The 16,718-nt window shown below is 44.0% G+C and overlaps 2 protein-coding genes across 2 annotated transcripts in view; both read left to right on the forward strand.

Moving 5' to 3' along the window:
• The first annotated feature begins 930 nt into the window (after positions 1–930).
• LOC106554451 (uncharacterized) lies at positions 931–16,678 on the forward strand. Its single transcript, XM_087711776.1, is given in 3 exon segments — positions 931–1,070; positions 6,606–8,795; positions 14,542–16,678. Coding segments are annotated over 2 exon segments (3,585 nt in total). The 5' UTR covers positions 931–1,070; positions 6,606–6,696; the 3' UTR covers positions 16,028–16,678.
• The window catches only part of LOC106553938 (uncharacterized), a 50,029-nt gene continuing 34,296 nt past the window's right edge, over positions 986–16,718 (forward strand). Inside the window, exon 1 of the mRNA XM_087711777.1 lies at positions 986–1,070. The gene's annotated coding sequence lies outside the window, so the exon portion shown is untranslated. The remainder of the gene's footprint in view (positions 1,071–16,718) is intronic.

Below are 16,718 nucleotides of genomic sequence, written 5' to 3' on the forward strand. Positions count from 1 at the left end.
ATTCTCCTCCAGCCCACAGATTGCGGTTTGTAAAACTGTAATAGGTTTTTTTCGCACGGTAATAAAAGGCGCAAGGAAGGGTGGAAACTGGGAAGCCGCAGCTGTTTGTTTATCTTCAGAGCTGGAGGCAGGGAGAAAGACCCAAACATGGACCCTGGCTATCTTTCCTCCCACCTCCCCGCCCCACAAGAGAGGCATCAGCGCCGCCCGAGGAACAGGAGGGGTTGCGGCCGGCACAAACTACCGTCAGTCGCTCCATGCTCTGCTCATCAAAACAAGTCTGGGGAGGTCCTTTGTAGGCCGCCAGTTCTAGCCACCTGCAAAGGACTTCCCCACGTTTGCTTTGGTAGAAATCTCTGCGCGGAAGTTAGAAACTTCTGCGCGGGGATTTCTTTCCATGTGCGCGGCTGCGCACGCGCGCACCTTAGAGGGAACAGTGGGGTCTTGTGAGCAGCTGCTAGATAACAAGCGGATGGGCAGGAGGCTGCCTTTCCCAATTGTACATAGATTCCTATACCCTCCATGAATTCCTAACTGGAATCTTGATTGCTTTGCAGCCTCTAAAAAGACCAGGAAAGATCAGCCCTTTTCACACATGCTCTGCCCCATCTGATCTCTCTCCTCTTCCACTGAGATTTCCTAGGCACAATTATGCTTTGGCCCCTATTGGACTTCAGCCTTTCTTTCATTTTGTCTTATTCGGATCTTCTTGAATCTATCTCCATTATTTTGTATCCTGATCCAATACTCCTATTTTTGCCTCCAGAATCCAGATCACTTCCGGATTATGTTCAATATCACTGTTGGCATCTGAGCCTTTTTTTCATTTCTCTTTGCAGGAGACCAGTGAGTCTGTGAGGCTGTGAACCCCACAAAGGAGAAAGTTCCTGGATTGCGATCCACCAACCTTTGACCAGGACTCCGTTCTAGAGAATTTGGAAATTGTGGCCTGGGTGGAGAAGCGGCTTCCCGCACAAAAAGGGCCAATAGATTAAGGAGAAACCAAACCGGTCAGCAGTGAGGGTCATACCTGGCCTTGGCCCAGAGACCTCTTCATGGTAACTTTAAAAGTGAGTAAACAAATCTTGAGTAAAATCTTGGTTTGGAGAACAAGCGTCCATTTTTTAAATCTATATTTGACAAATGGGCAATCCAGAAAAAATGGGTTTTGCTCCCAAGGTGAGGGTATAATGTAGTTCCATTGAGGACTATACCTTGAATGCGATTGGTCAGCCAGTTACAAATCCACCAGGTGGTGATCCTATTCCACATTTTGTTTATCCCGGCAAGAACTAGGCTGGGGTCTACTTTGTCACATGCCTCACTGAAGTCCACGTATTCTGGGTAGACAGAATTGTTATTGTTTTGTCAAAGAATGCAATAAGGTTTTCTGCCGTGGTCTCTTTTTGACAAACCCATGTTGGCTTGTAATAATAGCTTTGTTTGTTTCTAGGCTTTGGCAGATCCAATGCTTGATTATCTTTTCCAGGGAATGATGCCATAATGTTTGGCTTTTAATTTCCTTGATCCAATTCCCCTTTTTTTAATCTTTATTTTATAAAATGTACAGTGTCACGAGGAAGTCCGGATTGAGAAGTCATGGTGGGATGAGGCTCATATGAGCCAAAGTGAGAAGAAGCAGGAAAAAGGGATAAGAATCAGAAATGGGTTGTTTACATCAGCCTGAACTCTTTTTCCTTCTCTTTTGCTGATGTGATGCCTTAGTTTACTTTATTGTCATTGCACCTCATACAACAAAATTAAACGCCATCTTCAGTGTATATTATAACTATCAAAAAATAAAACAAAAACACACACCCTTCGCATTCTATGCCTCCTTGCAATTGGCAAACCAAACACAGGTGCAGTAAGTTAAAATACTCTTTGTGGTGCAGCGGTAGAAGGTCACTTAGTTTTTGGTAATTTCTGTAGTTTGTCCTGGACTTGCCACCACAATTGGAGTCTTGGTCGTTGAGCAAAGTGGTCATTAAGTAAGATGTCACAGGAGAGCTTGGCTCAATGACTGCAACGCTGTACTCCTGATTGTGGTTGTGAAGCGATTTCACGTGTCGCTAAACAAAGTCCCAGGTAAGGAATGTGGGGTTGTCTGAAGGGAGCAGGAGAGGCCTCCCAGGCACAGGCCGCATTCGACTTCAGGGCTCCTGGAGAACCTAAGAGATGCTTTGGGACACGTTGCTTGGAAACAGTGCGGAACATGCAGCTTAGAAAATGGAGCTAGGTTGCAAAGGCCTCCAGTCTGGGGATTAAGGGCGCATCTCTCAGTGACAGTGGTGACCCTGGGGAGAAGTCCAGGTCTGGGGACAATGGCAGCTGCCTGAAACTGCTGAAGGCCCCATCCCCCCCTTTTAAGGCAATTATTATGTGGGAAATATTTTTCTGGACTGTCTACCTGGGTCTGGAGGTAAAAATGCCCTCCAGAAAACCTCCAGGTGCTGTGATGGTCGGACCCTCTTTCCGGGTGACAAACCACATCAGAGCTTGGTGTATGGAAAATCCGTTGCTTGAAATGAGACAATGGTGGTCCTGCATTTGTGAGTCCCCTCAGAGGGGGCCCTTAGAAATCTTTTTAGCATCGAAAAGGGTTTGATCCTGAAATCTTTTCAAAAAACACAAAAGCGGGTCAAAATCATGATAAAGAAAAATGCTCCCTGGGCTGGGTGCTATTAAATAAAGCTTCTCAACTCTTTAGATTACTGTATTTTTTCTGAGTATAAGACGCACCTTTTTTTCCTCAAAAAAAGAGGCTGAAAATCTGGGTGCATCTTATACACCAAATACAGCATTTTTTGCCTCCCGAAACCCCGACCCCTTCACCAAAATGGCCGTGCATACCCTTATGGAGGCTTTCAGAGAGCTCCTGGGGGCTGGGGAAGGCAGAAAGAGGGGAAAATGGGCTGTTTTTTGCTCGTTTTTGCCCCCCACCCCACAGGAGCACTCTACAAGACCCCCCCCCCGCGCTATTCATACCATTAAAAATAATAATAAACGGGCCCGTTTTTGGGAGGTTTGCAGACTGCAAAAACTCCCCCCCCCTTTTGGAAAGCTCTTTATCTGATTGATGAGAATCTGCTGAAACAAAGTCTTAGGTGCTACAGATTGTCAGCGATTTCCTTCTCCAGCACATGGATAAACACACTTGGAAACATCTCCCTACCTACCTATTCTCTCTCCCTCCCTCCCTCCCTCCCTACTATATTTCTCTCTCTCTCTCTCTCTCTCCCTCCCTCTCTCTCTATCCCTCTATATACCTACCTACCTACTCTCTCTCCCTACCTATCTACTGTATTTTTCTCTATATCTTTCTATTTTTCTCTCTCTATCCCTCTACATATCTACCACACACTCTCTTTCCCTATTGTATTTCTCTTTCTCTATCTCTCTATGTACCTACCTACTTTTTTTAAAAAATTGCCTCTTCAAAACCTTGGTGCGTCTTATACTCCGGTGCGTCTTATATTCTGAAAAATATGGGACATTGAAATATTCTTGTTAAGTCTCTTACTGTGGTATTTTATTATTATCCATATACCTTGTGACATTAAATATTTTTCTTGCCTATTTCTATCGATCTGGAAGCAATTACCTTATATTCCATAGAGATATCACTTCAAATAGTCTAAATTTATTGTGTTGTTTTTGTAGCTTCAGTAAAGGAGACTCCCTTAAATTTGTCACTTTACTCTAACTATGGTTAATTCTCTCCTTCTTCTCCTCCGTCCCCCATGAAATGACATCTCCTCCCCAGCCCTACCCAGCACAACGTTTTCCTAGCTGTTTTGCTTTGAAAGTGGTCTCTTCCCTCTTGATGCCCCAGAAATGCTCCTTTAGTGGTTGATGGGCTCAAAATCTGGGATCTGATGGACTCCTATTGGCTACTTCAGTGGACCTTCTGGCATCTTCCCGCCCACTGTGAGCCCCTACAGAAGGTCAACTGAAAGTAGGAGAAAGGGGCCCATTCTGCCGTTTAATGCTGCTAATTCCTACACACACACACACACACACACACACACACACACACACACCATGTCCATTTACCAGCCTTCAGCTCCTCCTGCCAACAAACATCTATGCTCTTAAGTTGAGGATACTTACCTTGAACAAATTCTGGTCCTGATTGTGGATTTGAATTCTTACATTCATCCTATTAAAAACAGCACCACAAAAAAACAGATTAGGAACACAAGTTGAAATAGGGAAGAAAATGTTAAGTGAGCACCTGTCTACCTTAGACAAGTTCAAATCACCAGGACTGGATGGATTACACCCCAGGGTTCTGAAGGAATTGCCAGATGAGATCACAGAACCACTGAACTATATCTTTCAGAGATCCTGGAGCACCAGGAAACTGCCAGAGGACTGGAAAAGCGCTGATGTGGTTCCCATCTTCAAAAATGGGAAAAAATAGATCAAGGAAACTACAGACCTTTCAGCCTGACCATAATACCAGGGAAGATTCTAGAAAAGATAAGCAATGAATCAACAAACACCTAGAAGTAAACAGAGTAATAACCAAAAGCCAAAAAGGGTTTCTCAAAAACAGATCATGCCAGACTAATCTTATTGCATTCTTTGACAAATTGCCAAAATTAGTGGACCAGAGGAATGCCATCGATATAGTTTACTTGGACTTCAGTAAGGCATTTGATAATGTAGACCATAACTTACTAGTAGATAAAGTAGAAGAATGTGGGTTAGACAGCATCACCACCAGATGGATTGGTAACTGGCCGACCAACCGCACTCAACGTGTAGTCCTCAATGGAACTGCATCTATATGGAGGGAAGTATGCAGTGCGGTACCCCAAGGCTCTGTTTTAGGCCCGGTACTCTTCAACATCTTCAACAATGATTTGGACGAGTGAGGGGATCAATGAGGAACATCAAATTTGCAGATGGCTCCAAGCTGGCAGGACTAGCCAACACTCCAGAAGATAGACTTAAGACACAGAAGGATCTTGCCAAACTTGAACATTGGGCACTATCTAATAAAATGAAATTCAATGGTGAAAGGAGTAAGGTTCTATATTTAGGCAAGAAAAACGAAATGCACAGGTACAGTATAGGTGGTACCTTGCTCAACAGTAGTAACTGTGAAAGGGATCTTGGAGTCCTAGTGGACAACCATTTAAATATGAGCCATCCGTGTGCAGCAGCTGCCAAAAAAGCCAACACAGTTCTAGGCTGCATAAACAGAGGGATAGAATCAAGATCACGTGAAGAGTTAATACCACTTTATGAGGCCTTGGTAAGGCCACACTTGGAATACTGCATCCAGTTTTGGTCACCACAATGTAAAAAGGATGTGGAGATTCTAGAAAAATTGCAGAGAAGAGCAACAAAGATGATGAGGGGATTGTAGAGTAAAACATATGAAGAACGGTTGCAGGAACTGGGTATGCGACTGAGTGGGTGTGGCCAATTTAAGAGATTAATGCACACAAAATAAACTTTATTTTATTTTTTTGCACCTCGGGGTGTTTTATTTGCTTTTGTTTGCATGTTGCTCTTTTGATTGACTTTTATTTTTACTAGTCCATTTTTTTCAGTTCCCTAGGAGTCTAGTGGCCCACTTCCACATTTGCAGCAATTCTTCTCAGCCCCAAGTACCTTGCGAAATCTCTCTCTTGTTTTCTCTCTCTCTCTCTCTCTCTCTCCCTCTCTTGTGGAAATCAAGTGTACTTTTACTAATTAAGAATGATTAAAGGCCATAGCGAAGCGAAGTCTGATTATTTAGGCGCGAAAGCAATTGATATATAGAATAGCCCATTCCCCACCCCTTGGCATCACAGTTCCAGTCCAATCATAATTCTTCCAAGTGTCAGGTGTGAGATAACTTCAAAAGGCATCACAAAGATGGAATGTCGGTGCCGTTAGTCCTGGCGGGAAACACCCACGCATGCGTAGTCCAATCAGTCGGTGAACTCCAGAACCTTCCTCCAGCACAATGAGTAACCCCTCCCAAATACCATGCCCTCCCTCCCCGTTTCATGGCAGCCGAAGCGATAGCAAAGCAGAGGCTGACAACCCATTTTTGACCTCCCCCCTTTTTTTACTTTCCCCGCCTCCCAGGCATCCATGCACCCCCTTTTTTATTTCCCCCGCCTCCAGAACATCTCTGCAGGCCAGAAATGGGCTAAAATAGCCGATTTTTTTGCCTCCTGGGGCATCTCTGCACTCCGTTTTTCATCTCCCCAACCTCCAGAAGCATTCTGCAGATCAAAAATGGGTGAAGAAGGCCCAGTTTCTTTGCCTCCAGGGGCATCTGTGCTCTCCATTTTTCACCTACCCTGCCTCCAGAATGTCTCTGCAGTTCTGCACTCGGCGAAAGGGTGAGTGGGCCGATGTGGGCGGGGCAGCCTCGTGGTCCTGTGCGGGCCGAATTAATGGCTTTGGCGGGCCATATGCAGCCCACGGCCCATAGTTTGAGGACCCTTGTTATTAGCAATAGCACTTAGATACATAATGCTTTACAGCATTCTCTGAGCACTTTACAAATGACAGCATCTGGCCCTCAACAATTTTGTGATTTTTTCCCTGTTTCTCGAAAGGAAATAATGTTCTCATCTTCTTTTTTGTTCCACCAGCAGGAAAACAGCTGTGACCAAAAGTTTACCTGCAAGGCAACAAACAAGAGATAGTAGAAATTCCGCCCCAGGAAGCAGCCAAAGGGCCAGCATGAAGCGTGGGAAACTCTTGGATCCCCCACCAGACTCAAACAGCCCTCCAAGAACGGCCAAAAGACACCATGAATGCTCAGAGTGTGGGGAATCCTTTGCTCGCAGGTCCCTCCTTTTGACCCACAGAAAGGTCCATGTGGAAAGTGGATCCAGTCAAGGATTGGAGGGTGATAAATCCTTCTCTGGAAGAGACATCAAAGAGAGAATCCACACAGGGGAGAAACCTTACAAATGCTCAGAGTGTGATAAAAGTTTTTCACAGAAAAATTCTCTTGTGATGCATCAAGAAATCCACACTGGAGAGAAACCTTATCAATGCCTGGAATGTGGGAAATGTTTCCGTAGAAAAGACGTTCTCAGAATCCACGAGATAATCCACACAGGGGAGAAGCCTTACAAGTGTTGGGAATGTGGGAAGAGCTTTTCTCATAAGTCAACTCTTTCGTCCCATGAGAAGACCCATGCAGGAATAAAGTCTTACAAATGCTCTGAGTGTGGAAAATTTTTCACCCAGAGTTCAGGTCTTCGGAATCATGTGAGAACACACAGAGGGGAGAAAAACGAAAAGTGCCTCGAATGTGGAAAATGTTTTACCTGGAAATCAAGCCTGGTGCGACACCAGAGACGTCACACTGGAGAGACACCCTATAAATGCCCAAAATGTGAGAAAACATTTGTGGATCCTTCTGAACTTCGGAGGCACCAGAAGGGGCACAAGGAGGAGAAACCCTTTGAATGTGGGGAATGTGGGAAAGGTTTTGTTACACAAACAGTGCTTCAGGTTCATCAGAGAATCCACACTGGGGAGACCCACAGGAAGGCCCATGTGGGAAGTGGATCAAGTCAAGGATTGGAGGATGAGAAATCTTGCACTGGGAAAAACTCCAAAGATCTCAGGAGTCGCCCAACACTAAAACCCTATAAATGTGAGGAATGTGACTTATGCTTTGGTCAGATGTCAAACCTTCTTAAACATCAGAAAACCCACAGTGCAGACAAACCTTATCAATGTCTCGAATGTGGGAAAATTTTCCGTGGAAAAGCCCAACTCAGAATCCACCAGGGAATCCACACAGCAGAGAAAACTTACAAGTGTTGGGAATGTGGGAAGAGTTTTTCTCAGAACGCAGGTCTTTGGTCCCATAAGAAGACTCATGGGAAAAAGTCTTACAAATGCTTTGAGTGTGGAAAATGTTTCAACCAGAGTGCAGGTCTTCGGAGTCATGTGAAAATACACAGAGGGGAGAAAAACGAAAAGTGCCTCGAATGTGGGAAGTGCTTTACCCTGAAAGGAAACCTGGTGCGACATCAGAGAATTCACACTGGAGAGAAACCCTTTGAATGCCCAGAATGTGGGAAACGGTTTATGCTTTCTGCTAACCTTAAGAGACACCAGATGAGTCACAAAGGAGAGAAACCCTATGAATGTGAGGAGTGTGGGAAATGTTTTGTTACACGTACTGAGGTCCAGAGTCATGAGAGAATCCACACAGGGGAGAAGCCGTACAAGTGTGAGGAGTGTGGGAAATACTTCTCCCATAAATCAAACCTTGGAAAGCATCAGAGAGTCCACACGGGAGAGAAGCCATACAGCTGCCTAGAATGTGGAAAAACTTTTGCTTATACGACAGTGCTATGGAGACATCATGAAACCCACACTAGGGAGAAGCCACATCAATGCAATGAATGTGGACAACTTTATAGTAGCCAAGAAACCCTTAGAGCACACATAAAAATTCACACGGGGATAAAAAACTACAAATGTTTAGACTGTGGGAAATCGTTTGGTCAGTCATCTACCCTTAGACGTCACAGCCGAATCCATACAGGAGAGAAGCCCCATAAATGCTCAGAGTGCGATAAATGTTTTTCTGCAAAAAGTGGCCTTGTGAGGCATCAGCGAATCCACACTGGAGAGAAACCATATAAATGCCTGGAGTGTGGGAAATGTTTTGCCCAAACTTCAGCGCTTCGAATACACACCCGAAATCACACAAGAGAGCAGCCTCACAAGGGTGCAGAGAGTGAGAAACCTCTTCATTGCAAATCAAAGTTCAAAACGCATCAGAAAGTGCGTACTAGATGTAAACCTATTTAGCTGTGAACAACGTTGGACTTTTTTTTTTTAAAAAAAGGTCACATCTTACAATTCACCTGGAACGTTGGACAGTGACAGAAGGGAAATTCTACCAATGTTTGGCCTGGGGAAAATGTTTTTGCTAGTGTAGCAATCTCAAATTCTCTGAGAAGTACACAAAGAGGGAAAAGGCCGTAAATTTTGGGAATGTGAGGATGTTTTGCTCATAAAGCAGCATTAGTGACTTAGCAGAGTCATTACACAAAAGGATTATAAGTATGTAGGGGAGTATATCATAATGTTTTGCAGTGAACTGGTAATCCAAGGTTGCAGATTTTGGATGAACTTTAGGGAAAATGTCCTGGGGATTTGGATGGACCCCTGCCGTTAAGGCAGATCATTGGTAGCTATTTATATGTGCCTGACACACTTGTGATTCTCAACTCACAGTGGGAGGATAAGCTCCACGCACTGACCCAACAGGGGCTCTCTGGCCAATGTGATGTGGGGACCTTGGTGTCCTCTCAGCTTCTTTGTTTCTATGCAGACGTTTCATCACCCAACTAAATAACATTATCAATGCTGGATGACATCATTAACATCGATGCTTTTACCTAGCTGGGTATTGAAACATCTGCAAGCAAACCAAGCTCAGAGAGCCTGCAGTTCAAATCTGAGCTACCAATAATCTCTTCTGGAGCTGTGGTCCCTTGGATCCTAAATCCTTGTCCAGCATCTTTGGCATGATTCCTATAGAGAACAACATGTCAGCGCAATGAGTAATGGCGCCCATGGAAAGCAGAACTCCAAGGCAGGTAGATTCCTCAAAGGACATGTTTATTGGATATATCATATCGGCACAGCCGGTGAAAACCAACTCTAAAAGTTCCTGCGGAATTCACCTAATTAAAAAGTGAAAGTTACCCCTCCCAGATGTCACCGGTCCCATTGTCCAGTAAAAGTGCTGGCAGGTTGTTTGGTTGCTCCTCCCTGCCACAGCCACCTGTTCATCTGACCTTGGTTCCCACAAGAAAGCTTCTTTTTTTGTGACTCAGCTTTTGTTCAGTTGAGCATTCAGTACCATCATTCCAGATGTTCTTCTAACTAAACTAAATCAGCTAGCGGTAGCTGTTCACACTTGTAAATGGGTCATAAGCTTCCTAACAGACAGAAAGCAACAGGCGAAACTAGGCAAAATCACATCAGATACCTGTACAATTAGCAGAGAAGCCCCCCCTCCCCAAGGCTGTGTGCTCTCTCCACCTCTCTTTATACACCAATGACTGCCTCTCAAGAGATCCTTCTGTTAAAATACTGACGTTTGCAGATAACGCAACAGTGATTGGTCTCATTCGAGACAACGATGATGAATCTGCATACAGACGGGAGGTTGTACAATTAGCCTTAGAACAATCTTGAACTAAATACACTCAAAACCGTAGAAATGGTGGTAGATTTTAAGAGAAACCCTCCTATACTACCACCTCTTAACAGTACTAGACAACACAGTATCAACAGTAGACCCTTCAAGTTTCTAGATTCTATCATATCTCAAGACCTAAAATGGACACCTAACATCAAAAACGTCATCAAAAAAGCAGAAGAAAGAATGTTCTTTCTGCGCCAACTCAGGAAGCTTAAACTGCCCAAAGAGCTGCTGATTCTGTTCTTCAGAGGAATCATTGAGTCTCTCATGTGCACCTCCATAACTGCCTGGTTTGGCTCTGCAGCCCAACAAGAGAGACACAGACCAGAGGAGAATCAGAACTGCAGAAAAAACAATGGCTGCCAACCTGCCTTCCATGGAGGACCCGTAAACTGCACGAGTCAAAAGGAGGGCCGCGAAAATATCTACAGACCCCTCACATCCTGGACAGAAATTGTTTAAACTTCTACCCTCAAAACGAGACAATTGGGCACTGCACACCAGAACCACTAGACACAAGGGCAGTTTTCCCCCCAATGCCGTCACTCTGCTAAACAACTAATTCCCACAACACTATCAAATTATCTACTAAGACACTATTACTATTCTTCTTCTCTCCCTTCCTAGTACCTGTCTCTTTTTTCCACTTATGACTATAATCATGTTGCTTGTATCTTTAAAATTTATATTGTTTTGTTTCCTAGTATACTTTGATTGCTTATTAGTAACCTATGACTATCACTAAGTGTTGTATCTTATGATTCTTAATGAATTTGTTTTATTTTTCTTTATGTACACTGAGAGCATATGGATAAAAGACAGATTTCTTCTGTGTCCAATCACACTTGGCCAATAAAGAATTATATTCTAAAATACTCTGTATCTTCATTTTTCTATATCGTGCTCCCCACACACCCCTATTGGCTACTTCAGTGGAGCTTCTAGCATTTTCCTGCCCCCGTGAGCCCCTTGATCCAGACACCTGGTTCCCCCGAGGCGCCTGGTACCTGGATGCTCCTCAGGTCTGATGGAGGCTCTTTCTCCTTATGGATTTCGGGCTCTCTGGGAAGAAGGTCCAGTCCTGGGAGACACGGAAGGTCAACTGGAAGTAGGAAAATGAGGTCCTTCTGCCATTTCATGCTCTTAATGCCTCCATCCCATCCATGTCCATTTGCCAGCATTCAGCTCCTCCTGCCACTTAAGGGGGTTTCAGGAAAGGGCCTTCCACGGGGCAGGGGCTGCTACAGAAAAGTCACACTTCCAGGGTCCCGCTAGATGTCAGATTGTTACCATCACAATTTGGGATAATTATCGGTTTTATCATGGTTTGTCTCCCCTTCTGCAGCTGCTTGTTGCAAGTGAGCAAGGGCCCTGCCAGCCACCCTCATCTCAGACAAGTTCTGGTCTTGATCCTGGATTTGAATTCTTAACATGTCTCCTTGAATGGGGAAAAGGTTTTCAGGAACACACTCCTCAAACACACATGTGAGTTCACATGGACACTGATGCATATTTACATAAACATGCATTCACGTAAACAATACATTTTTTTGCCTTTCAGAAAATATACCAAATTTCATTTTCCGTTTTGTTATTTTCATTTCTATAGATGGCATATATCCTCAAATTCAATTTTGATATAATAAGCAATTTACTTCATTGGTTATTTGTGGATTTGAATTCTTACATTTCTCCTTGAATGGGGGAAAGGTTTTCATAAACACACTCCTCAAACACGCATTTGTGTCCACAAGGACACTTACCCGTGTTTACATATGTCTATATCCATGTTTCTCAACCTTCACAATTTTAAACTCTGGATTTACACTCCCAGAATCCCCCAGCCAACATGAATTATGGGAGCTGAAGTCCTCCCATCTTCAGAGATGACCATTCCCAACCAACACCCAAGACATCCAGTATGGCCTAGAGGTTAAGACCCTGCATTAGAAAGCCTGAGGCTCTGGGTTCCAGTCCTACCTTAGCCATGAAAGGCTGATGGGCAACCTTGGTCCAGTCTCTCTCTCAACCTAACACAGGGTTGTTGTGAGGCAACTAGGTGAAGGAAGATCCGTGGGATATCTTCACTGTCTTTGACTTATTTGGAAAAATAATAAAGGTGGATATAAATTTTAAAAAGCATTTCCATTCTGCAGGGGCTTGGCTGATTGTTTCCCCCTTGCAGGGCGTTGCCTCCATGGGAAGAAGGAGGAGATCTGGGTTCTTCCCCCAAACATTCCTCTTTCCTGTCTTGGGGTCTCTGGGGATTAGGAAGCCCCGCTTCCAGCCTGCAGGGAGGGACACTCTTCACATGGGCAGAGGCACCCTCCACGCCCACCGGAGGAACAGAGGCGATTGCGGAGCACGTGGTCCCGGCAGGGAGGGGAGATTAGAGGGGAGGGGCGGAGGGGGAAGGACACGCCCCTCCACTCCGCCTGACTGGATTCCCGTTTCTTCCTTGGAGGATCGGCGCTGGATCCCTCGGGAGTGGCTCCTGGATCCCGCTGGGGGCAGGTGGGGCTGGTCTCCCTCCGGCCGCCCCACCGCCAGAAGGAAGGGAGCTGCGGATCCCGATCTTCGGCTTCTCGGGGTTTTCCTCCGGGAGATCCGGCTCTGGCGTTGCCTGCAGGGAGCGGATCCCTCCCTTCACTACAGGGGGGCTCCGGGCGGATCAGGGAAGCGACTTTTTGGGTAACGTGCTTCAGAAGGTCTCCCTGTGGTCCGTCCGAGGTCTCTGAGCATCCAAATCCCTCACCTGCAGTTGCAAAAATAGAGCTTTAAAACCTTCGTCGAGGTTTGCAATGTGCTCTTAACACAGATTGGCCTCATTGCAATTGGGGAGGGGAGAGTTTGGGAGAAAGTTTTAAATGAATTGAGTTCATGTTGCCTTAACCCACAAAAGATCCTTTTCCCTGAGCTCAATTTCAAAGGGGAACAGATGAAATCCTTTGTTCTTATGGTAATCTAGAATCTGCCTCTGATCCTAAACGCTTGGTGGAATGGGGGGGGGAATAATCCGTCTTTTCCTTCTTTCGCCCTGAAGGGACTGTGATGTGGCCCTTCATGGTGGCTGTTTTACAAAGCAAAGGTTTTAAGGGAGTTTGGAGGCTGGTTGCCACTTGATGCTTTCATGCTGGTTTCTTCCGTTTTAGCTCCATCAAAATCTTGGTTAAATCTTGGTTTGGAACATAAGCATTTATTTTTTATGGGTCCAATTTGGGTCAGTTATCAGGATCATAGGTTTTGTCTTCCGAGTTTTCTATGTGTAGTCCACATCACACTCAGTACAGCACATACTCTGCTGGAGGGAAGTTTCCCGAGGATGGGCTCCACCACCAGTCCGAAAGCTCGGAAGACAAAACTTCTGATCCCGGTGACTGACTAAGATTGAAGGAAGAAGGGGATGGAGAGGAGGAAGGAAGGAAGTAGGGAAGGAAGGAAGTAGAGAAGGAAGGGAAGGAGAAAAGAAAAGAAAGAGAAAACAAGGTGGTGTCTTAGCAGGTGCGAAGGGTGGTAAACAAAGCATTTTAACCTATACCTTATAACCTTTCAAATGGAATAATAATAATATAAGAATGGCAAAGAAAAAGAATAATTATGTGAATGTATATCTAGAACTGTATGTAAGAGAATAAATGACAGTGAAAATATAAAGCACAATATAGGTAAATAATATTTGGTCATAAGTAGCTAAGTTTAAATAAATTAAGAAATGTACATAAAAATGGATAACGGATAAGGAGATTATGAATGAAAGATAGAAATGTATAGTAGGGAAAACACTAACTGCAAAGAAACCGATTCGGAATTGCGGTATGATATACGATGGAAATTATTGTTCCTATGTTGTTTTTAAGTTATGTGTTTGTTTTTGTTGATGTGCTTATGTGTTTAAAATAAAAATTTATAAATATTAAAAAAAAAAGATTGCATCCTGCCACTTCATCTTTATTTATTTTTTATCTTTATTTCACAAAACGGCAATAAATGAAAGTTTTTGTGTTTCCTATAGGCAGTCCTCGAGTTATGACTACAACTCATTTCTGGAGAAAAGTGGGCATTGAATGAGACATCACATGATCCCTTTCTTCAAGAACTGCAATTCTGCCCTTGATTTTGTGGTTGTTATTAGCAATAGCACTTTGATTTAGATACATAGTGCTTTGCAGCCCTCTCTGAGCAGTTTACAAATGTCAGCATCTGTCCCTCAGCGATTTTGTTATTTTCTGTGTTTCTCGAAAGGAAATAATGTTCTCATCTTCTTTTTTCCACGGACAGGAAAACAAGTGTGATCAAAGATTTACCTGAAAGGCAACTATCAACAGATAGTAGAAATTCAGCCCAAGGCATCAGCCACCAGAAAACATGGAGGGTGGGAATCTTTTGGATCCCCCATCAGACACAAGAAGCCCTCCAAGGGCAAAAAACTCCAAAGATCTCAGGAGCCCCCCAAGACTAAAACCCTATAAATGTGAGGAATGTGACTTGTGCTTTGGACGAAAGTCACGCCTTCTTAGACATCAGAAAATCCACACTGGAGAGAAACCTTATCAATGTCTGGAATGTGGGAATTGTTTCTGTAGAAAAGCCACTCTCAGAAACCACGAGATGATCCACACAGGGGAGAAACCTTACAAGTGTTGGGAATGTGGGAAGAGATTTTCTCAGAACTCGGGTCTTTGGATCCATGAGAAGATCCATGCAGGAATAAAATCTTACAAATGCTTTGAGTGTGGAAATTGTTTCACCAACAGTTCAACTCTTCGGAGTCATTGGAAAACACACACAGGGGAGAAAAAGGAAAAGTGTCTTGAATGTGGGAAATGTTTTACCCAGAGTTCATCTCTTCGGAGACATGTAAAAATACACCGAGGGGAGAAAAACGAAAAGTGCCTCGAATGTGGGAAAAGTTTTACCTTGAAATCAACCCTGTTGCAACATCAGAGACGTCACACCGGAGAGAGACCCTATGAATGCCCAGAATGTGAGAAACGATTTGTGTATTCTCATGAACTTCAGACACACCAGAAGAGGCATAAAGGGGACCTTCCCCATAGATGTGGGGAGTGTGGGAAAAGTTTTATTTCACCAGCCCAAGTTCAGATTCACCAGCGAATCCACACTGGGGAGAAACCCTTCAAATGTGGGGAGTGTGGGAAATGCTTTTCTCAAAAACAACACCTTGGACGCCATCAACAGTTCCACGCAGGAGAGAAGCCATACAGATGCGTAGAATGTGGGAAATGCTTTGTAGACAAGCGAGGCCTTTTGGGTCATCATAAAACCCACACAGGGGAGAAGCCACATCAATGCAACGACTGTGGAAGATTTTATAGTACCTCATCAGCTCTTAAAAGTCATCAGAAAACTCACACGGGGGAAAAAAACTACAAATGTTTAGACTGCGGGAGAGCATTTGCTCATTCAGGTTCCCTTAGAAGTCACAGCCGAATCCATACAGGAGAAAAGCCCCATAAATGCTCAGAATGTGATAAATGTTTTTCACGGAAAGGTTCTCTTGTGATGCATCAACGAATCCACTCTGGAGAGAAACCATATAAATGTCTGGAGTGTGGGAAATGTTTTGTCCATCCTTCAACACTTCGCGCGCACACCAGAAATCACACAGGAGAGTAGCCACACAAGTGTGCAGAGTGTGGGAAACCTTTTCATAATAAATCAAACCTGAAAAAGCATCAAAAAGTCCATAGCAGAGGTAAATCTGTTTACTTGGAATGCTGGAAACACTTTTTTCCAATACATCTTAATGTTTACCAGGGACTTCCCACAGTGACAGAAGGGAAATCCTACCATTATTTGGTGTGAGTAAATATTTTTCCTACAGAAGCAAAGGAACCTCAGAGAATTCACAATGAGGCAAAAGGGTGTAAATGTTGGGAGTGTGAGAATATTTTGCTCGCAAAGTGGCATTAGTAATTTACCGGAGTGATTACACAAAAGAGTTATAAGTATGTGGGGAGTAGATTTAATGTTTTGCAGAGTACAGGATGTCCTTGACGTATGACCACAAGTTGGAATGGATTTCTGGTCATACGTTGCTACAGTCGTATGTCAAGGAACCAGGTTTTTCTGTTAATTTTTACTAGACTTTGTTGATCAATGGGGAGAACTAAAAATTTAGGGAGGGGAAAATGGGGTGAAGAGTGAAATGAATCTGGCTGTTTATTTAGTGATAAAAGTTTTGATGTTGAATCTGCTGCCTGAGGATGAAGAGAGAAACTTTTCTTTTTCCTATTATCTTTTTCGGAGGGTTTTTTTTTCCTTTTTCATATATTCACAGACAAATATTTGTATTAATTTTCTTTCTGTGCATATAATCCTTAATAAAAGTATTGCGGAAAATCATGGCTCCTCAAACTACGGGCCACCTGTGGCCGCTGAAGTCATTAATCTGGCCTGCGCTGGACCACAAGGTGGCCCCGCCCACATCACGCCCCCCCCTTCCCCCAATCGCAGAACTTAACTCCAGTACCCCCATGGGGTGGAACTGAAAGGT

The sequence above is a fragment of the Thamnophis sirtalis genome, unplaced genomic scaffold (genome assembly GCF_051295495.1).
Source record: "Thamnophis sirtalis isolate CommonGarterSnake01/CBP01778 unplaced genomic scaffold, rThaSir2_p1.2 scaffold_3, whole genome shotgun sequence".
NCBI lineage: Eukaryota > Metazoa > Chordata > Lepidosauria > Squamata > Natricidae > Thamnophis > Thamnophis sirtalis.